Source organism: Nycticebus coucang, chromosome 2 (genome assembly GCF_027406575.1).
Source record: "Nycticebus coucang isolate mNycCou1 chromosome 2, mNycCou1.pri, whole genome shotgun sequence".
NCBI classification, from domain to species: Eukaryota; Metazoa; Chordata; class Mammalia; order Primates; family Lorisidae; genus Nycticebus; species Nycticebus coucang.
This window is the reverse complement of record NC_069781.1, coordinates 1,188,497-1,210,995: the sequence shown is the minus strand read 5'-3', so window position 1 is coordinate 1,210,995 and position 22,499 is coordinate 1,188,497. Positions and strand designations below refer to the sequence as shown.

The 22,499-nt window shown below is 48.7% G+C and overlaps 1 protein-coding gene across 6 annotated transcripts in view; it reads left to right on the top strand.

The window, feature by feature from the left end:
* Positions 1–22,499, top strand: part of TRAF2 (TNF receptor associated factor 2) — a 42,842-nt gene that overhangs the window by 19,060 nt on the left and 1,283 nt on the right. For 5 of the 6 annotated variants that reach the window (XR_008373431.1, XR_008373432.1, XR_008373436.1 and 2 more), the window contains exons 6-11: positions 635–709; positions 7,316–7,390; positions 9,269–9,550; positions 10,029–10,206; positions 12,262–12,410; positions 13,245–17,899. Coding sequence is in view for 1 of the 6 variants with exons in the window: in XM_053557468.1 (XP_053413443.1) it covers positions 635–709; positions 7,316–7,390; positions 9,269–9,550; positions 10,029–10,206; positions 12,262–12,410; positions 13,245–13,463 (978 nt within the window). In the remaining 5 variants the exon portion in view is untranslated. Of the gene's footprint in view, positions 1–634; positions 710–7,315; positions 7,391–9,268; positions 9,551–10,028; positions 10,207–12,261; positions 12,411–13,244; positions 20,599–22,499 lie in introns of those variants that run through there. The other variant, XM_053557468.1, reaches the window with a different exon arrangement.

The following is a 22,499-nucleotide window of genomic DNA, read 5'->3' as shown; positions in this document are numbered from 1 at the left end:
GTGTGGGGCACCAAGCAGCCCACAGCAGCATATCTGGTGTCATGTGTGAGGCCAGCATAGTCCTCCTGTCAGGAAGTATCACTAGCTCATGCTATTCTCTGCCCCTGCACAAGCCTGTTGTTTAAGTCAGAGCTGCAGAATGGTGATGGCACTCCATTCAGACTGTCTATCTCTGTCCTCCTCATGTTTCCATAGAGCAGTGGTTCTCAACCTTCCTAATACCTTGGCCCTTTAATACAGTTCCTGTGAATCGTGACCCACAGGTTGAAAACTGCTGCCCTACCTTGGTGTGTGTCACACTTTATGGGGGCAAGACATGATTGCAAGAGGGATTTTACCTAACAATTGCAATCAGTGTAACCTGGCTTATTGTACCCTCAATGAATCCCCAACAATAAAAAAAAAAAAAAAAAAAGAAAACTGCTGCCCTAGAGGATAGTGGAATGCAAAAGAGAGTGTTAAAGTCTCTGGAGCTCTGAATGGTGCCTGCAGGATCCTGCGCAGGGTGGAGGGTGACCAGAGCATTCCAATGGCCCCTCAGGCACTGGCCACAGCCTGAGCTTGTCATCCACCCCTACATCTTTCCACCCCGTATCGGAGGCCATAGTAACACTGCTTCCTTCTTCTCTTCAAGGCTCACCACGAAGTCTGCCCCAAGTTCCCTTTGACTTGTGATGGCTGTGGCAAGAAGAAGATCTCTCGGGAGAAGGTAAATTGTTGCTCATGCCCTGTGAGGACCACAAAATTGCCACCTAAATGTTGATAGTGAGGATCCTGAGCTGCATGGTGTGGGGGAGGATTAGGACCTTGTGTCCAAAGGGACAGCGACCTGAAGTGGGTCACAGAATGCTCAGGTGTGTAGTATGGCCACTCTCCTGAGTGTGCCAGTGGCTACAGTGAGAACCCCTTTTTTATTCTCCAGTATATGTTGTTACTTTTGGGCAAGTGTGTCCTAATTATTGGGAAAATTAAACATTAAAGTTGTCATTACCCTCCATGTGCTATTTATGAGAAAGGTTTTTTGGCTCGGAACCAGTAGCTCAGTGGTTGTGACAACTACAACAAAAAAATAGCTGGGCGTTGTGGCAGGCACCTGTAGTCCCAGCTACTTGGGAGGCTGAGAGAAGACAATCACTTAAACCCAAGAGTTTGAGTTTGCTGTGAGCTGTGATGGCAGGGCACTTTATCTAGGGTGACATGGAGTAAGACTATGTCTCAAAAAAAAAGAAAAGAAATGTTTTTTGTTTTTGAGATAGAGTCTCATTCTGTCATCCAGGGTAGAGTACTGTGGCATCATAGCTCACAGCAGCCTCAGACTCTTGGGATCTTACCTCAGCCTCCTGAGTATCTGGGACTACAGGTGCCAGCCACAATACCCGGCTGGTTTTTCTATTTTTAGTAGAGATAGAGTCTTGCTCTTGCTTAGGCTATTCTTGAACTCCTAAGCTCAAACAATCTATCTGCCTCAGCCTCCCAGAGTGTTGGTGTTTGCCTGGTAGAAATGTTGGTATTGACCTCAAAGCTTGGTATTTGCAGCAAGCGCTTTGGGTGTGAAGAGTAGGGTACACATACATAGTCTGTGATAGCATCGAGGCATCCAATGCTTGGTACTTGCAGAATTTTACTTTCTTCTATTCTTAGTCCTGTAAGGAAAATGCTTTCTTGCACAGGGATGAATTAGTTGCTGGCTGTCATTTAAAGTAAAGTTGAGGCCAGGTGTGGTGGTTCACACCTGTAATCCCAGCACTCTGGGAAGCTGAGGTGGGTGGGTGGGTGGGTAGATCTCTTGAATTCAGGAGTTTGAGACCAACCTGAGCAAGAACAAGACCCCTGTCCCTACTAAAAAGGAAAACACTAGCCAGGCGTGGCGACGGGCGCCTATAGTCCCAGCTACTCTGAGGCTGAGGCAGGAGGATTGCTTGAGCCCAGAAGTTGGAGGTTGCTGTGAGTTGTGATGATGACACTGCATTCCAGCACATGTATTTTTCCAGGTCTTCCTCCTGGTTGGGCTGGCAGGGGTGAGGGTAGCTGGCCCAGAGGCTGAAGCTACAGAAAGGGATGCCGTGCCTTCTAGGGTGGCAGGTTAGGCAGGCGGAGCCCTCTGTCTGCTCAGCCCTCAGGTGTGTGCATGTTGGTCTCCTTGTCTGTCTGGTTTGCTTCCATTTAAATACAGGTCACAGCCCAAATTCTGAAACAGGGGGGCTTCTCCCCTCATTCCATTTGTTGTACTGAGTGTCCTGCACACTGGGTCTGGCAGGTGCCACTGATCTTCACCTGGGGGCTGGAGCTCACTCTGGGAGCCTGATGTGAGTTTCGGGCTCTGGTGCCTTCTGGGGATGTTGTAAAGGGCTGTGGCTGATGTGATGCCACCTGTGGAGACCAGGAGGCCTTCCTGGTGCTCTGTATCTGTGAGGGCAAGCTTGATTGCCGTGACAGCTCCCCTGTTGGGTGCAGCCTGGAGATTTCCTATGGGGCGTCTCCTGCTGTGTCATCTCCATCAGCTCTTTGGCTGGCCTTGGCTTGTACTACGCGGTCAGGAGTTTATGCTTTACTTGTGATTCTCCTTTTCCAGAGTAAGGAAAGTACAGACAGTAAGATCTACCCAGCTAGGCTTCCCAGACTGCTGGGATTATAGGAGTAAGCACCTCGCCCAACAATTTCCCAACAGTAAGGTGCCCAGGTGACCCCTCTGCACCAGTCACTTTGTTCGTCTGCCCTGCGCACCCTGTGTGTCTGTGTGTGTTTTTCTACTCCTCTCTTGCTACCCTCCCTCCTCCTCCTCCTTCTCTTCTTGTCTTGAATGTGTAGCTTTCCATAATTTTAGGGGGTTTTTTTGTTTGTTTTTTGAGGCAGAGTCTCACTCATTTGTCGTGGGGTAGAGTGCAGTGGTGTCACAGCTCCCAGCAACCTCAAACTCTTGGGCTCGGGTGATCCTCTTGCCTCAGCCTCCTGAATAGCTGGGACTACAGGCACCTGTCATTACACCGGCCTAGTTTTCTGATTTGTAGTAGAGGTGGGGAGGTCTCGGTTTCCTCAGGCTGGTCTTGAACTCCTGAGCTCATCAGGCAATCTACCCGCCTAGACTTCCCAGAGCACTGCGATTATAGGAGTAAGCACCTCACCCAGCAATTTCAGTGTGTTTTAATCCATCGCATCTTTATTTGCCTGCCCACAGGGCCTCCTCTCCAGCTTGAGGGTCTTTGAGGTGGCCCTGGAGCTGTTATTCCCACGCCCCTCACCTGGGCTGGCAGTGCCTGGCTGTCCAGTTCTGGATATCCAGAACTCTGGCCCCTCAGTGGAGTGTGGACTATAGGGATTGTGGTCATGGTGCCAGCTACTGTGGGAGTTTGTGTCCCATGAAGGAGCTGAGCGTGCTTTCACACTGACATTCTGATTTTTACATAATATTATAGGGATTTCTCTATCTTTTTAAATTTTATATTTGGGGCGGCACCTGTGGCTCAAAGGAGTAGGGTGCCAGCCCCATATGCCGGAGGTTGTGGGTTCAAACCCAGCCCCGGCCAAAAACTGCAAAAAAAAACACACTTTTGGGCAGCGCCTATGGCTCAGTGAGTAGGGCGCTGGCTCCATATACCGAGGGTGGCGGGTTCAAACCCAGCCCCGGCCAAACTGCAACAAAAAAATAGCCGGGCGTTGTGGCGGGTGCCTGTAGTCCCAGCTGCTCGGAAGGCTGAGGCAGGAGAATCACGGAAGCCCAAGAGTTAGAGGTTGCTGTGAGCCGGGTGATGTCATGGCACTCTACCTGAGGGCGGTACAGTGAGACTCTGTCTCTACAAAAAAATAAAAATAAATAAATTTTTATATTTGTATTTTAAGTTGAAAATTTTGGTTCCTATCAGTGTTAATGGTATGTTATGTACAGTAAGTTTAAAATAAAAATAGCCACAGTATTCTAGTAAGACCACTGGATAAAGTTTACTAGCTCTTTGAAGTTCTTCTTATCCTTGGCAGTATGTCTTACAGAGATATGTTTTTTGTGGTTTTTTTTTTTTTTTTTTTTGGCCGGGGCTGGGTTTGAACCTGCCACCTCTGGCATATGGGACTGGCGCCCTACTCCTTGAGCTACAGGTGCCACCCCTACAGAGATATGTTTTTCAAATACTGTGTTCTGAGGTTGGCTGGAATACATTTTTTTTGTGTGCGTCTATGTCAGACTTGGTCTACAGTCAATTCATTTACTTCCATTTCTTTTTAAAGTTTAGCAATTAAAAAAATACTCTCTTTTGTTCTTTGATTATGTAAAACATGTACATGATTGGACAGTGGTTGTCACACTAAGTCTGCTTGGAGCTGTTCCCTCGTGCCACCCTACCCCCAGCTTCTGGGAGTTTTGCTGGAGCCAAGCTTGAGCCCCTCAAACCCGTGTTGGGGAACACATGCAGGACTGAGCTGAGTGTGGGACATTGTGGGTCGAGAGCCATTTCTTTGGGTGCTGGTGTGTGGGACTTGCTGGACATGATGCGGGGCCTGTGGAGGGTTCAGTGGGAGGCTACCTGCCTGTTCGTGTTGTCACTGTCAGTATGGGGGCTCTGGGAGTTGACCTTCAGCGCTCACGGGAACCCTAGGGGAGAAACTGAGGCTCAAGGAAGCCAGACAGTCACCTGCCTTTCCATTTCCATGGGACTTGCTGTGAGCAGTGTGGTAGGACTTTGGTCTCCCCTCACTTTTGGCAATGCCTTTTCCCCAGATCTTCCCTCCCCAGGGAGCAACAGGCATTGTGGGTCCCCATCACTTTTTTTTTTTTTTTGAGACAGAGTCTCACTCTGTCGCCCTAGGTAGACTCCAATAGCATCACAGTTCATAGCAACCTCAAACCCTTGGGCTTAAGTGATTCTTTTGTCTCAGCCTCCCAAGTAGCTGGGACTAGTACGTCCCCACTATGACACTTGGCTAACTTTTTCTGTTTTTTTTTTTTTTTGTAGAGACAGAGTCTCACTTTATGGCCCTCGGTAGAGTGCCATGGCCTCACACAGCTCACAGTAACCTCCAACTCATGGGCTTAAGCGATTCTCTTGCCTCAGCCTCCCAAGTAGCTGGGACTACAGGCACCCGCCACAACGCCCGGCTATTTTCTGTTTTTTTTTGCATTTTGGCCAGGGCCGGGTTTGAACCCGCCACCCTCGGTATATGGGGCCGGCACCTTACCGACTGAGCCACAGGCGCTGCCCACTTTTTCTGTTTTTAGTAGAGGTGGGTCTCAATCTTGCTCAGGCTGATCTCAAACTCCTGAGCTCAGGCGATCCATATGCCTCGTCCTCCCAAAGCACTGGGATTACAGGTATGAGCCACTGTGCCTGGCCTTTCCCATCACTTCTTGTTCAGCTTTTTGTGGTGGAAATTTACAAGCCTGGGGAGAGAGAGAGAGAGAAAAAGAGACAGGTTACATAGCACAAAGTGAACACTAAAAGTGCATTCCAGGACAGAGGGGTTGCATGTTTGTGAGTGCAGACGTGTGTCTTCATTCACAGTGTGGGAGAGCCATTTCCTCAGATGACAGTGTAGTGTTGACCTTGGATTTTCACTTGTATGATGGGTGAGAAATACATTTGGACCTCTGAGTCTGTAGGTTCCACATCTGGGGATTTAACCAACTGCAGATCGAAAATAATGCGGAAAGAAAATTTGCAGCATCTTTGTTTGTAATACTCAATGTACATTGATAACAAATGATCAATACAGGGGCGCGGCGCCTGTGGCTGAAGGAGTAGGGCGCTGGCCCCATATACCGGAGATGGTGGGTTCAAACCCGGCCCCGGCCAAAAACTGCAAAAAACAAAACAAAACAAAATAAATGATCAATACAAATCATGTTGAGCACCTCTTGTAATTGTAGAAGCCAAACATGACTTGAGCATTACAAATTTAATATAGTTTTTTCTTTTCTTAAAAATGTGTATATAGGCTCAGTGCTCATATCACAGTGGTTATGGCGCCAGCCACATACACCAAGGGTGACGGGTTCAAACCTGGCCCAGGCCAGCTAAACAACAGTGACAACTATAAGCAAAAAATAGCCAGGTGTTGTGGTGGGTGCCTGTAGTCCCAGCTACTTGGGAGACTGAGGCAAGAAAATCGCTTAAGCCCAAGAGTTTGAGGTTGCTGTGAGCTGTGACACTACGGCACTCTACCGAGGGGGACATAGTGAGACTCTGTCAAAAAAAAAAAGTATAGTTTTTTTTGTATTCTCTGTAGATAGACCCTTTTTTCTTGTCATTAGTCCCTAAAGAATATAGTACAACAACTGTTTACATAGCTTTCACAGTGTATTGGGTATTATAAGTGGTCTAGGGATGACCTGAAACTACAAGAGGATGTGCACGCTCACACGCAAACACTGCTGCATCTCACAGAAGGGACAAGCGCCCCTTAAGTGAGGAGTGTGGTATCCCCGAGAGGTCTTGGAGCCAACCTCAGGGATATGAGGGTAGGTTCGCTTTTCTGTCTCTGAAATTGTGAATGTGACTAAATGCTTTTTGCTTAAAGTTCACCTGCATTCCTCTCATGGGGAAGGATCTGTTCATGACTTGCCCAGGTGGTTTTTTGGGTTATCTGTCTGGAGGAGCACTGTTTTAGGTTATTCTGTTATAGTGTCTGGAAATAGATTCATAGTTAAGACCTTTCCCCCTTCCCAGGTGTAGAGGAAATTCTGTTCTTCCCTCTGATATTTGCAGGTTTGATTCTCTCTCATTTACAGCTCCGATACACTTGCCACACCACCTGGAAGAGGGAGGGGAGAACTTGGGTTTAATTTTGTTTCCCCGGCTATCCGTCATCCTTATACAAGTTATCAAAATGGTAGCCTTTTTTTCCTTCACTGATTGGAGACGCTGTCTTTATCATGTGCGAAATATCTGCCACCCTGTTCTGGATTTCATGTTGTGATTCGAATTCATGTCATACATCACCCCCACACTAGTGAGTGGTAGGCATTTGACTCCGGGTCAGGCCGGCCTCTCTTTGTGTGAGATGACACCAAGGCCCTGGGGCCTCCACCCCACACATCCCTGGGGACTGGTAGATGACAGGTACTGCTTTCTGTGACTCTTCAGGCACCCTGAGACACTTGGCCACCCAGTTACGTGCAGGGCCTGTGGCATGTGCATGTACACAAGTGTGTGTGTGTGCGCACGTGTTTGTGTGGGCAAGCAGCTTTGAAAACAGACGCTTAGGTTCTGTGAAGCATGACAATGAGGAGGCTGATAGCTTCCATGTAAAGTCTAGTTTCAGTTGGGCACCAGTGCTGAGGAGTGGGTCAGAACAGAGAAGCGTGAGTAATGACATTGTCCCCTTACAGTTCCAGGACCACATCAAGACCTGTGGCAAGTGTCGAGTCCCTTGCAGATTCCACACTGTCGGCTGTCAGGAGACGGTGAGTCAAGGGTTGGGATTGGGCTTGCTGGGTGGCAGGCTGTCTCCTCCCAACAAGGTCTTCACTTGGCCTTCATATGTCCTGGGCACAGTCCCAGGCTGTCAGCCACTCCCATCCTCTTGGTGGTCTCCTAGTGCCCCTGGCTTTGACTACCTCCTGTCCCTGAGAATGACCAGACGTGAGTATCCACCTGTTGCCTTGAGCCTTCCTGGAAGTCAGGTGGACATCTCAGACTTACCACAGCATGGACCACTCTAAGGCTGCTATTCTGTGTCCCCCTCCACCTTGTCCTCCCAGCCCCTCCAAAGAGCAGCAGCTCTCTAACCTGCAGCTCTAGCCACAGCCTTCAAGTGGATCCCTCCCGTACTTCCCATTGCTCCCCTGCCCAAGTTGTCCTCATCTCTGACCCCCAGTGCTTACCAGACTTTCTTTAGACTTCTGCCTGCTCTGTTTTGCTTACAAATGGAAATATGACCATGGCACTTCTGGCTTAGAACCCTGTTGTGGCTTCTGCCTTCATACCTCACTGGTGATCAAAAATCATGTGCCCCACCCCCTGTGACCTCTGACCTCACTTCTGCTGCCTCTTCTCTACCCTGCGTACTGGCCTGCCTATCCTTGAGTACACCTGCTCTTCTCAGGCCAGGCATGTTGCACACCTGTCAGGTGTCTGTGTCCCTGTGTGAAGCCCCTCCCACCCGTGCAGACAGCACTGCCCTGAGTCAGCACTCATGTCCTGTTCCTTGTCCATCTTTCCCTGTGAAGTGGGTACCCCTGAGGTCAGGACACTGTTGTGTCCACTTGAGGAGCACTGGGCCTGGAGGCAGGCCCTGGCCAAGGTTGTGGCTGATGGATGAAAGCAAGGTAGGTCATGGGTCTGGGCTTCCCTGGGCCAGCTGAGGGCCAGCACACAGGGCGGCCCACCAGGTAGGCATCCCTCACAGCATCTCTAGTGGAGGTCAAGGTGCTCTTGTTTGGTGACTGATGGCATATAACTTGAGTTGTTTTCTTTCTAATAACAGTAAAAAGGACCATTCCCCTCATCTGCGTGGGGTAGTCTCCTGCTTTCTTTTTTTTTTTTTTTTTTTGTAGAGACAGAGTCTCACTGTACTGCCCTCGGGTAGAGTGCCGTGGTGTCACACGGCTCACAGCAACCTCTAACTCTTGGGCTTACGCGATTCTCTTGCCTCAGCCTCCCAAGCAGCTGGGACTACAGGCGCCCGCCACAACGCCCGGCCATTTTTTTGTTTTTGTTGCCGTTTGGCCGGGGCTGGGTTTGAACCTGCCGGCATATGGGGCCGGCGCCCTACTCACTGAGCCACAGGCGCTGCCCATCTTTAACACTTTTTAATTTTATTGTGGCAGTTTGAAAACCACTGAGCAGTAAACAGATCTATAAAATATGGCATGTTAAAGAAAGACTAGTTTCATTTTTTTTGTTTGTTTGTTTGTTTTTTGTTTTTTGCAGTTTCTGGCCGGGGCTGGGTTTGAACCCGCCACCTCCAGCATATGGGGCCAGCGCCCTACCCCTTTGAGCCACAGGCGCTGCTCGAAAGACTAGTTTCTACTCCTGTGTTTTGTTTTTCACCTTTCCCCTTTGAGAAGTTATTTAAAATGGTATTTTTTTCCTTTAATTTTTTTAAATAAAAGCAAGTAAGTTATATATGAAGGTTAATTTTCAAACATACTTGGCTTTCAGACAGCAACAAACACTGCCATGTAAATGAAAAGGTTAAAAAATCACTAAGACCAAGCCATGGCAAGTCTTGGGCATTCCTGTGCTCTGACCTCTGTCCCTTCAGGTCAGTTGAGGCCCACCTATGGTTGTCCCCGGGTCAGAGCAGACGACGCCAGCAGCCCCCTGCCCTGTGTCCACAGGTGGAGAGAGAGAAACAGCAAGAGCACGAGGCACAGGGGCTGCAGGGGCACCTGGCCATGCTGCTCAGCTCCGTCCTGGAGGCAAAGCCCCTTTCAGGAGACCAGAGCCAGGTGGAGTCAGAGATCCTGCAGAGGTGTGAAGCGCTGGAGAGGAAGACGGCCACCTTTGAGAACATCGTCTGTGTCCTGAACCGGGAGGTGGAGAGGGTGGCCATGACTGCTGAGGCCTGCAGCAGGCAGCACCGACTGGACCAAGACAAGATCGAAGCCCTGAGTAACAAGGTCTGTGCCTGCAGGGAGGAAGGCGTTATCCCTGTCCTGGCAGGTTCTAGCATGTCAGGAGTTCTGAGGCCTGGATGGCAGAACTCCATTTGCAAATCCCTGTCCAGCACGGTTTCTCCAGGAGGCTTTAACCCTGTGCTGTGAGGGACCCGACTCTAGGAGATTATGGAGGCTATGGGCTAGAACCTCTTCTCCCTAGCCTGGGAGGGCAGAGTTAGTGATGTGCCCGGCACAGTCTGGCTTCTGAGTGCTTTCTGGCCAGCAGCCTTTGATGTGGACTTGGAGCCTCTGCCTTACGCCAGGCAGATGGAGAGTCCTGTGAAGAGGGACAGACTCAGCAGAAGTCTTGCCCAGGGTTACTCAAGAACACTGGGGATGGTACTCCTGGTGGTGTCCCAAGACTGGTGGCTGTGGGAGGCTGGGCTCAGTGCCACTGCTCTTCCAGTGAGAGGGAAAACGTGGTCTTGCTGCTCGGCAGGTACAGCAGCTGGAGAGGAGCATCGGCCTCAAGGACTTGGCAATGGCTGACCTGGAACAGAAGGTCCTTGAAATGGAGGCGTCCACCTACGATGGAGTCTTTATCTGGAAGATTTCAGACTTTGCCAGGAAGCGTCAAGAGGCTGTGACTGGACGTACACCTGCCATCTTCTCCCCAGGTTTGGTTCTAGAACTCCTGCCCCCATGACTGCTGCTTTCCTGGGCACCCTGGGTCCTCTTGCCCCAGTGAACACATGGAACAGTTCCCAAGGGCAGGGCTAGGATGTCCTCAGCTGCCCTCAGGAGCATCTGCACCTCCCTGAGAGGTGAGTCATATGGCTAAGGCCTGGGCAAGTGGTATGTCCCCTTGGGCAGGAGCTAAAGTGTCAGGCTGGCTGCTGTCTGGCCTTGTCCTTGGGCACATGGAGCCTCGGAATGCAATGAGGGTGGCCCTGGGGTGGGGGTGAAGCAGCAGGGGGCAGAGGTGGTTCTCAGGTGTCAGGGCTGAGCGAGTCTGACTGTCCTCCATCCCCATGCCCCTTCAGCTCCAGTTTTTGCTGAAAGCAGCCCTGTGAGGGTATCTTCACATTCCTTTTCTTCAGCCTCAACCAACTGTGAGGTCCTTGAAGGGTGTTCCTGAGACTCCTGTGAAAGGCACTGAGGGCAGCAGGGGGCAGGGCATGGCAGCCAAGCTGCAGGCACTCCAGAGACTGCCACTCAAGATCTGGCCACTGTGTCCCTGCTAAGGTGCTTCATAGACTTGGTGCCCCCAGGGATAGGAACATGCCTTGTATGTGCACTGTTTTTCATGTTTACCCATGTCTAAGATCTTAGGTTCTAGAATTCAGGCTGGGACATGGGCTCCTCTCCTCTCCTGTTTGAATTTAAAGCACTGCTAGTTAAATCCCTGAGTGCCAGGGATCGCCCTGCTGTGTCCCCCCTTGCTCATTCCAGAGTGAGGGAGACCAAGGCGACATCTGGAGGGTGCCCCTCCTGTGGAGAGGCCGATGTCCTTGGTGTGGTATGTCCTGGCAGTGCTTCAGCAAGGGCCAGACAGGGACAAAAGTCACGCACATTTTCTTTTGTGAGTCGAGATGGGGGGGGCATGCTCTCGGGCAGCCCGCAAGCCACAGCCCTGCTCTTTCTGAGGCATCTTTCCTGTGCCAATGGGCAAGTCCCACAGAATTGTACCTGTCGTGGGTCGGGGTCCCAAAAGCTGAGTAGTGAGAGTGAGATGAAGGGTCAGTGGTACAGAGGCCTGGCCTCAGTAGCAGTGTTCGCTAGCGCCGCACTTGGGCAAGAGGCCTGTTTGTGTAAAGTATCTGCCTCAGGTGATGCTGGTGAATGAGCCTTCATGCAGAGTGAGAATAGCGGCTGGGAGGCTTCTGAGTGAGGTGCCAGGGACTGTGGCCAGGAGGCTATCCTGCTAGCGTCACCTGGCAAGCAGAGCTTAAACATTACAGCCTGCAGATTTTCTTTGCATGTGATATCATGTAACATAAAAGCACAACCTCAAACACATTATGGTTGCTCATTTTCTTTTTTCTTTTTCTTTTTTTTTTTTTTTTTTTTTTGAGACAGTCTCACTAGGTCACCCTCAGTAGAGTGTCATGGTGTCACAGCTCGCAGCAACCTCAAACAGGTGCCCACCACAACGCCTGGCTATTTTTTGTTGTTGTTGTTGTAGTTGTTGTTTAGCAGGCCTGGGCCAGGTTTGAACCTGCCAGCCTGGGTGTATGTGGCTGGTGCCTACCCACTGAGCTGTGGGCACCGCCTGTGGTTGCTCATTTTCTGTGCATGTTGGTGGTGATGAGGGACATCTGTTGACTCTGCTGTTCTGGGTTTTCACTCTGGCTGGGGCCTCTTCCAAGGTAGATGGGGCTCCACGCCACAGCCCCCAACCAGCCTGGGCTCCCTCTGTGACTTTTTCATGGGCTTGGGCAGTCAGGTGGTTCTTGCCTTTTGTACCACCCACCTCAAGTTCAGGGTTTCATGTGTTGCCAACTTGGGGGCTCCATTAGGGTTTCTAAAAAGTGCTGTTTCTAATTACTGTGCTTTATAACAAAGAGATTTGTTTTTATTAGCACTGTGCACAGTTTGAGGGGAGAAAAATGCTGTCTTTGCATCCCCAGAACTCAAATGTTTCTGTGTGCTGCTGTCCTCCAGGAGGGCAGCCCTGTGGGGAGAGCCCTGCCTTCTAGGGCTGTGAGCTCACGGGCGCCCCCTGCCCCCAGCCTTCTATACCAGCAGATATGGCTACAAGATGTGTCTGCGCATCTACCTGAACGGCGATGGCACGGGACGAGGGACACACCTCTCTCTCTTCTTTGTGGTGATGAAAGGCCCGAATGACGCTCTCCTGCGGTGGCCCTTCAACCAGAAGGTGCGGGAGTTCTGCAGGATTCCCTGTGGGTAGCACTGGGGAGGCCCTTGGGGCAGTGCAGCTTCTCTATGGCCAGGTTGTCCAGGACAGGGCCGCTCAGGCTCGTTGGACCCTGGTATCTGCAATAGGTATTTTCTGCTGTGGTACTGTCACTGCCAAGACCAGCTATCTGAAAACACTACCTTGGAGAATCTGTTTCTAAGAAAGGAAAGGGTACAGCTACTGAACCCTCTTTATCTGAGGTCAGTGTTTTGAAAACCATAATCTATTTTTAGTGTCATATTTGAAGACCCAAAGACTGGGCTGGAGCACGGCCCTTTCCTTTCTGTACACTAAGGCCTGCCCTGTGGCGGCTCTTTCTCCCTGGGTAGCTGGGGGAGGAAGCCAAGCAGTGTGGGTGGGGTGAGTGGTAGGACCTGTATCTGTCCTTGGGTATCACGTTCCCAGCCTAAAGAGGCCATCTCAGGCTCTCCTGGGAGAGTGCGCCCCTCTGGGCTGGGGGTCAGGGGCTGTGTGATCTCTCTGGCAAGAAAATGTCTCTGTCAGGCCATCAGATGAATATTATTGAGAAAAAGCATAAAATAATGCAGATTTAGAAGTGCTAAGCTTCAGCCTAAGATTCCAGACATTAGTGGGCAGAAAACGCCAGATGGGCACAGATTCTACAGGCAAGATGCTCTGGGCACTGTGGCTTACACACCTAGGTCCTGTAACCCTGTGGCCTTGGTCTTGGGATTGGGGCGGGCACATGTGTGACTGTGTGTGTCCAGACCCTTGGAGCTGGTGTGAGGGTACTCATGGACTTGTGTTCCTCCCTGGGGCTTTCCCCTGCAGGTAACCTTAATGCTGCTGGACCAGAACAATCGGGAACATGTCATTGATGCCTTCAGGCCCGACGTGACCTCGTCCTCTTTTCAGAGGCCAGTCAACGACATGAACATTGCCAGCGGCTGCCCCCTCTTCTGCCCCGTCTCCAAGATGGAGGCCAAGAATCCCTATGTGCGGGATGATGCCATCTTCATCAAGGCTATCGTGGATCTGACAGGGCTCTAGTCACCACCTACCAAAGTTCAGGGCAGTCAGACACAGCCAGTTCAGTGAGGGGCTGCCCACTCCAGGCCAGGGCCTCACCGCACCAGGGTGGGTGGGGGCTGGGCTTTGCTGTCGGCCAAAGGCCAGGTCAGCATCACACAATGGAAGGCGCCATTGATCAGTCCTTAGATTTCAGAGACTTCATGGAGCTACAAGGGAGATGGCTTCAGCCTGAGGCCCTGGTGGGATCAGTTGAGGATCTTCAAGGATTCCTGGCAGTAACCGCCCTCACTGTTCTATAAAGGAAAGAGAGGCCCCTGGGAGGGTTGGGGGCGCTTGGACAGGAGCACATTCCACAAGGGGCTTCAGAGCAGGGTGGCATGAGGAGTGCAGTGGGCAGGGCTCTCTGTGCTCAGGAGGTGGGACTCCCCCAGGCCATCCACAGAGCAAGGAAGCAGTGCTGTCCAGTTCTGCCCTCTGGCCCCTGGAGAGAAGGGAGCATTGTTAGACCTCTGGGTGCTTGTCTGGTGCTGCAGAGCTGGGCCAGTGGCCAGAAGAGGGTGCTGGTCCTGGGCAGTCTGGCCCACTGAGCGGTGTGTGTGAACTGCACATCCAGCCAAGACACCATCATTAAACTGCTGAGACTGTGCTGTGAGTGGTGTCCATTTGGCTCCAGGTTGCCAGCTTCTAGCAGTGGCAGTGGTGACCCTCTGTGGGAGCCCCATGGCTTCTTCCACTCCCATGGACATCGCCTCATGGTGTGCCTGGCCCTGCCAGCTGGGCCCATCTACTCTGTTGCATCAACACTCTTAAGTTGTTTCTCCCATCCAGCCTTGAAGTTCATTTTTTTCTTCTTCCCTGTCCAGCTTCTCTCACAGGGCTCCTGTGAGCAAGGCCACACACAGCCCATCTGGCCTGGGCCAGGCCACTGCAGGAGCTCTGGAGTTAAACAGGTGGGGTGAGGATGGGTTGTGCTCAGGATTCCAGGGTGTGCTGGGCTTGGTGGGAGTCTTCATTAGGGGTCCGGGTAAAGCTTGACTTCCTCTTGATGTCTTCACTCTGTCCTACAATGTGAGAGGTTAACAGGATGGAAAAGCTTAGAGAACAGCAGCCCGAGCACCAGGACAACCCGGGTACACCTGCCCTCCCTGTGTGTGCCGTGATAGATGGGAGCACGGTAGCTGTCACCTAGGCTCTCCAGGGCCGCTCATCCTGATGCACATTCCTATTCTACCTGGATTTTTATGAGTTTTGTATGTTTGTGTATCCACAGATAAGGATATTGCATTTTAAAAGTATATGGAAATCGTATACTGAATTGTCCTCAGGTAGTTGTTTTCTTAGCTCTCCAGTCCATGCACCCCTGAGTCCTGTCTTCAGGGTGCTGGCCATGAGAGGCAGTGGCACAGACTCCTCTGTTTTTTGGTTAGCCTGGAAGGAGAGCTGAGGGGTCCCTGCCTTTCCTAGGGGTTGTCAGCTCGCTCTGCGAACTAGCAGGAGGGGAGGTCACGATTACCTCCTGTCCCCCTAGCAGTTCACGTTGCTGGTCTCTTGCCTCATGTCTGCAAGATGTGAGGGGCTTGTCATTGTGCCTCGCCTCTCCCTAAGGACTCGGTGCAGTTGGACATCTTTGTCCAGTTTTCTTGCTCACTTGGAATCTCTCAATCTCATGTGAAGTGCCTTTTTTTTTGTTTTTGTTTTTGAGATGAGATCTTACTCTTGCCCAGGCTGGAGTGCAGCAGCACCATGGTAACTCACTGTAACCTTGAACTCCTGAGTTCATTGATTCTGCCACCTCAGCATCCCAAAGTGCTGGGGTTACAGGTGTGAGACACTCAACCCTGTCTTTGTCCATTTTTCTACTGGGCTGTTAGTCTTGTTTTCTTGCTCATTAGTAAGAGTTCCTAATATTTCAGAATACTAGTCTTTGGTTTTGTCTTTGAGCTGTGTTTGAAATGTAAAATTTAGATAGGATCAGTTGAATAATCTTAACCATTATGAATGGTGCTGTTTCCAACTTAAGAAACCTTAACCTTCCCATAGGTGAAAGATACTGTCGTGTTTTCTTCCACTGGTTTTAGTTTTTTTTTAACATAGTTTACCTATTTGGGGATTTAATTGTATGTGATTTTTTTTTTTTTACTAGGACAATGCAGGGTAAAGAGATTATTGAGATCATTTCCTTTCCTGTAAAATGAAATAGAACTCAGAGGTAGGAAAAATAGGAAAGTGTCCTCAACAGTAGATGAAGGGTTTGGGCCCATTTTGGAAGGTGGAAGGCATTGGGGCGTGTTGTAACTGAGCATAGGATGGCTGAGGGTTAGGAGTTGCAGAGGGGAGAGTCAAAGCAAAAGGTGTCTGGTCTGCTCAGACTGGGCAGAGCAACCACCAGGCCAGGTCCATTGCTGTCCAGTACAGCTTGGGGTGGTCCCTATCCCTTGCCTCCCCTAAGCAGAGAGCAAGGTTGGCCTTCAGGCTGGAAAAGGGGTAGAGGTTTGCCGGAAACTTTATTATTTTTTTTTTTTGTAGAGACAGAGTCTCACTTTATGGCCCTCGGTAGAGTGCCGTGGCCTCACACAGCTCACAGCAACCTCCAACTCCTGGGCTTAAGCGATTCTCTTGCCTCAGCCTCCCGAGTAGCTGGGACTACAGGCGCCCGCCACAACACCCGGCTATTTTTTTTGTTGTTGCAGTTTGGCCGGGGCGGGGTTTCAATCCGCCACCCTTGGTATATGGGGCCGGCGCCCTACTCACTGAGCCACAGGCGCCGCCCGCCGGAAACTTTCTTAAGCCCCCGCTCCAGGTGAAGACACTTGGGGGACTGGTTGGTCCGGGGGAGACAGAAGGCATCTGGGCAGGCCTGTAGCAGGTGTGGTCTGCTGACATCGAGTCCCTGGTGATTAGGGAGTTACCAGTAATTGAAGGACATTCCATCACCCTTAAAAGAAACTTTCAATTGTCAGTTACTTGATTCCCCCTTCCCCAGCCCCTAACAACTTTGCATCTGTAATACTTTCTGTTTGTGTGGATTTGCCTATTATGGACACTCTTTTTAAAAAGAATCCAATAGGACGGCTCCTGTGGCTCAGTGGGCTGGGCTCTGGCCCCATATACTGAGGGTGGCAGGTTCAAACCTGGCCCCGGCCAAACTGCAACAAAAATAGCCAGGTGTTGTGGCGGGCGCCTGTAGTCCCAGCTACTCAGGAGTCTGAGGCAAGAGAATCACCTAAGCCCAGGAGTTGGAGGTTGCTGTGAGCTGAGATGCCACAGCACTCCACTGAGGGTGATAAAGTGAGACTCTGTCTCTACAAAAAAAAAGAATCCAATAATATGTGACCTTTGGTGCTGGCTTCTACTCAGCATATTTTCAAGTTCATCTGTGCTGTAGTATGTCAGAATTTCGTTCCTTTCTTACGGCTGAGTACTATTCTGTTGTATGGATAGACCAGATTTTATCTGTTCATCTGTCAGTGGACAGTTGGTTTATTTCTACTTTTTTTTGCTATTATGGAAATGCTGCTGCAGACACGTGTACAAGTTTTCATGTAGTCACATGTGTTCAGTTCTCTTGGGTGTACCTGGGAGTGGCAGCTCTGTGTGTCCAGCTCTGAAGGAACTGCTCAGCTGCTTCCCATGGTGGCCACACCACTTTGCATGTCCACCAGGAAGCAGCTTTAATTTGTGCTTGTATTTGATCTCCTCGTCCATATCTTTCACATTAACAATTATGTCATATGTTTTCAACCCCAATAATTTTTTTAAGTTTCACAGTTGTTGCCAGGATTTTGTGTATTTATTTGCTCACAGCTGCTCCATGTCTGGCCTTGTTTGTGTTCCATGACTTGAGAAAGAACATCACTTAACATTCCTTGAGGAGTTCTGGGTGGTGACCTTATGGGAACTATGTGTTTCAGGTGTCTTTATTTTACCCTTGGTTTTTTTTTTTGTTTTTTTTTAAACAGAGTCTCACTATATCGCCCTTGGTAGAGTGCTGTGTTGTCACAGCTCACAGCAACCTCAAACTCTTGGGCTTAAGCCATTCTCTTGCCTCAGCCTCCCAAATAGCTGGGACTACAGGCGCCTGCCAAAATGCCTGGCTTTTTTTTTTTTTTTTTTAATCGTAGTTGTCGTTACTTAGCAGGCCCAACTGGGCTCTAACCCACCAGCCCTGGTGTATGTGGCTGGCGTCAAGCTTACCCTTATTTTTGATGGTGGTACCTGAGAGAATTCTGTATGGATGATCATTTGTTTCTCAGAAATTTGAAGCTGCAACCCGCTGTCACTTGGATCTGTTGTCAGTGTAATGTCTGCTGTTTGTTTATCTTTTTTTTTTCCCCCCTTTGAGACGGAGTTTCTGTCACCCAGGCTGGAGTGCAGTGATGTCATAACTCACTACAGCCTCAAGCTTCTGGGCTCAAGGGATCCTCCCCCGGCCTCTCAAGGTGCTAGGATTACAGGTATGAGCCACCAGCCTCTTTTTACAGGTAAAATGCATTTTCTCCCTAATAACTTTCAAATGTTTTGCATAGTAGAATTGATTTTTTGTTTTTATTTACTTATTTTTTTGGTGTTCAGTTCTATGAATCTTCACACACACAGATTTTACACTTCCGTATAGTCAGGATAAGGGAGATCCCCATCACCTTGGAAGACCCCTCTGCCCTCCCTGTGTGGACACCCCTCCCCTTCCCACCACCCCAGGCAGTACTTCTCCCACGCTAGTTTTGTCACACAGTCGCCACAGCACTCTACCAAGGGCAACAGTGAGACTCTGTCTCAAAAAAAAAAAAAATAGATGGAGTCTTCAGCAGGGTGTGACTTTCTGAGACTGGGCTTCACTCAGCAGGATGCCTTGAGACTCACAGATGTGTGTCAGAGTTTGTCCCCTTTTTCTTGCTGAGCAGAGCTCCGTCACGTGGATGGGCCCTGTTTGTTCACCTGTTTTGTTTTGTTTTGGGTTTGTTTTTTGAGAAATAGGTTTCTTTCATTTCGTAGGTATAACAAGACAAAAATAAAGATATACTTGAAACATCTACAATTAAAGGTAGAAGAATCCAGCTGTTTGAATCCATATTCAAACTGTGATGCCACAGCACTCTACCGGGGGTGACAAAATGTCAATTAAAAAAAAATGTCTGTGTGTCTTACCTGTTTTTAAATTGGTAAGAAGGAGAATCCAGCTGTTTCTGGCCTTAATGCACATATTCAAACCAGTACAATGCAAGATGTTAAGTGATATATTTAGTATACTCAGCCTTTTTTTTTTTTTTTTTTTTTGTAGAGACAGAGTCTCACTTCATGGCCCTCGGTAGAGTGCCATGGCCTCACACAGCTCACAGCAACCTCCAGCTCCTGGGCTTAAGGGATTCTCTTGCCTCAGCCTCCTGAGTAGCTGGGACTACAGGCGCTCACCACAACACCCGGCTATTTTTTGGTTGCAGTTTTTGGCCGGGGCCGGGTTTGAACCCGCCACCCTCGGCATATGGGGCCGGCGCCTTACTGACTGAGCCACAGGTGCTGCCCTATACTCAGCCTTTTTAAAAACCTTTTAGAATAGAATAGATGTTTTCAAATGCTTTATAGATCTCAGAATGTTTTTTGGCACCTGCCAATACAGATTTTCCAGATCCAAATAAGCACCACAACTCATGGTTTTACCATCCTACAAATACGGCCAGGAAACAGTTTAGGGTCATAACTACTGAACTGCTATTTGGGTCGTTTCTGGTGTTTTTGCAATTATGAACAAAAATGCTATATAGCTTTGTATGCGGGTGGTTAAATGAGTTTGCATTTCACTGGGGTAATAAGGAGTAGGGATGCTGGTTCGCATAGCAGTGTCTTAAATTCACAAAGTGCCAGACCACACCCCAGAACGTGGGTGCCCCTTGTGTGCCTTGTGGGATGCCAGTGCCAGTCCCAGTTCCTGCTGTTCCACCTGCTGTAAACACTTAGTACTGTCCTTGGTTTTTACAGGAGCTATTGCAAGGGGTGTGTAGTGGTGTCTTGTGGCTCTAATATGCATCTTTTCAATATCTGATTCATGTTGCTAAACATCTTTGGTGAAATGTCTGTGTGTGGGCGGCGCCTGTGGCTCAGTGAGTAGGGCGCTGGACCCATATACCGAGGGTGGTGGGTTCAAGCCTGGCCCCGGCCAAACTGCAACAACAACAAAATATAGCCGGGCATTGTGGCAGGCACCTGTAGTCCCAGCTACTCAGGAGGCTGAGGCAAGAGAATCGCCTAAGCCCAAGAGCTGGAGGTTGCTGTGAACTGTGATGCCACAGCACTCTACCAAGGGTGACAAAATGTCAATTAAAAAAAAAAAATGTCTGTGTGTCTCACCTGTTTTTAAATTGGACTGTGCGTTTTCTTGTTGAGTTTTAGGACTATTTATATAATCTAGACTAAAGTCCCTAGTCAGAGATAAGATTTGCAAATATTTTCTCCCAGTCAGCAGCTTATCTGTTCATCCTCTTAACAGTGTCTTTTCATAACAAAAAAGTTTTAAATTTTTAGGAATCCCGTTTATCAACTTTTTCTTCCATGGATCGTGCCTTTGATATGTCTGAGAATTCTTTGTGTCACACCAGGTCCTGATGGTTTTCTCTTGTAATTGAATCTAGAAGTTCTGATTGTTTTACATTTAGGTTTGTAACCTGTTTTTACTTAATTTTTTCATGAGCTGTGAGAATTAGATTTAGGGTTTTGTTTGTTTGTTTGTTTTGTGTAGACAGAATCTCACTCTGTCACCCTCAGTAGAGTGCTATGGCATCACAGCTCACAGCAACCTCAAACTCTTGGGCTCAAACGATTCTCTTGCTTCAGCCTCCCAAGTAGTTGGGACTACAGGCCCCTGCCACAATGCCCAGCTATTTTTTTTTTTTTTTTGCAGTTGTCATTGTTGTTTAGCTGGCCAGAGCTGGGTTTGAACCTCCCAGCCCCGGTGTATGTGGCCAGTGCCCTAACCACTGAGCTACGGGCACAGAGGCTTTTGTTTTTTTGCATATAGATAGCCCATTGTTTCATCATCTCTTCAGATGACTAACTTAGTGCTACACATAGAATTATAACTTCTCCTTTCTTCACTAACTTGCTTTTGCACTTTTGAAGAAAGGTCCTTTTTCCATTGAATTGGTTTTTTTACTTTTGTAAATGTTTGTTGTATCGGTGAGGTCTGTTAAGTTCTGCTGACCTGTGGGTCTGCTTCCTCCCCAGCACCACTTACTCTTACTTGCTATGCTTTAACAATATCATAGTAACTCAAGTAGTGTCATTCTTATACTTTATTCTTGTTCAGAACTGTTCTGGCAGTATATAAAAATTCTTAAATTAGCCTATCTGTATCTACCAAAAATCCTACTGGGATTTTGATTGGACTTTTATTAAATCTGTATATCGGTTTGAGGAGAATTGATGTCTGTATTGAGTCTTCTAATCCATGAACATAGTTTCTCTATTCAGGTCTTTGATTTCTTCCATCAGCATTTTGTAGTATTCTGTATATACCTTGCACATGTTCTGACAAGTTTATGCCTCTATTTCTTTCTATTTTGAGCTATTGTAAGAGCTGTTGTTTTTTACATTTTGGTTTCTAATTGTGTATTTCCAGTGTTTGGAAACATGATTGATTTTTGTATGATGTCCTTGTATCCCGTAACTTTGATAAATTCACTAATTGGTTTTAGGAGGTTGGGATTTTGTTTGTGTTGATTTGGGAGGATTTTATGCATAAACAATCATGTCGTCTGTGAATAGGGACAGTTTTATTCTTTTCCAGTCTCTATGCCTTTCATTTTTCCTGCTTGCCTTATTCTACCAGCTAAGACTTCCAGTATTAGCTCGAATACTAGTGGTAAGAGTACGAATCCTTGCCTTGTTCCTGGTGTTGGGGAAAACTTTACTGGTAGTGTTTTTCCTTCTATTTCTGGTTTACGGAGAGTTTTTACATGAGTAGACACTTTAAGAAAATGTTTTTTCGGCTCGGCGCCTGTGGCTCAAGCGGCTAAGGCACCAGCCACGTACACCTGAGCTGGCAGGTTCGAATCCAGCCCGGGCCCACCAAACAACAATGACGGCTGCAACCAAAAAATAGCCGGGCGTTGTGGCGGGCGCCTGTAGTCCCAGCTACTTGGGAGGCGGAGACAGGAGACTCGCTTGAGCCCAGGAGTTTGAGGTTGCTGTGAGCTATGATGGCACAGCACTCTACCCAGGGCAACTAAGGCTCTGTCTCAAAAAAAAAAAAAAAAAGAAAATGTTTTTTCTGGAGAAGTGTTGTGTCCTTTTGGGTTTTTCTCTATACAGTTAGTGTGGTGGCTTATGTTGATTGATCTCCAAATGTTGAACCAGCCTTGCACTTCTGCAATAAACCCCTCTTGGTCATGGTGTGCTTTTGTTTTTATATTTTGCTGGATTTGATTTAGTAATATTTTATGAAGGTTTTTGCATCTATTCATGAGGGGCATATAGTTGTCTTTTTGTGTTATGGTTATCTGGTTTTGGTATCACTATAGACAAAAAATTGGTTCCAGGAGTGGAGTTGTTGTTATATAATTTGAACCTGAAATGTGGAAGCAGCTTTGGAACTGGGTGGTGGGCAGAGGCTACAAGAGTTTGGAGAAGCAGGCTACAAAGAGCCTAGACTACTATAAATGGAATATTAGCACAGTTCTGGGGACAGCCCAGAAGAGAACTGTAGGGAAAATCTGAAGCTAGTTAGCGATTACTTAAGTGGTTGTGATCAGAGTGTTGGTAGAAATACAGAGAGCAAAGGCCATTTAGATGAGGCCTCAGAAGGAAACGAAAGAGGCCCAGGTGCCCTCAGGACCATGGGGCCTTCCACCCATGGCCACCTCAAGTCTCTGCTCCCTCTGTTCAGTATAGTGCCCTTTGGCAGAGTACACCCAGGCGTACAGAGTGCACCCAGGTGTACAGAGTACAAGAGCTGTCAATTGTGGCTTCCTCCTTCCAGATGTCTAAGGATGTTGCATACAGCCTAGGGTTCAGTTACAGACTTTTCACTGGGCAATGCCCAGTGGAGCCTTAGGTGAAGGGCCA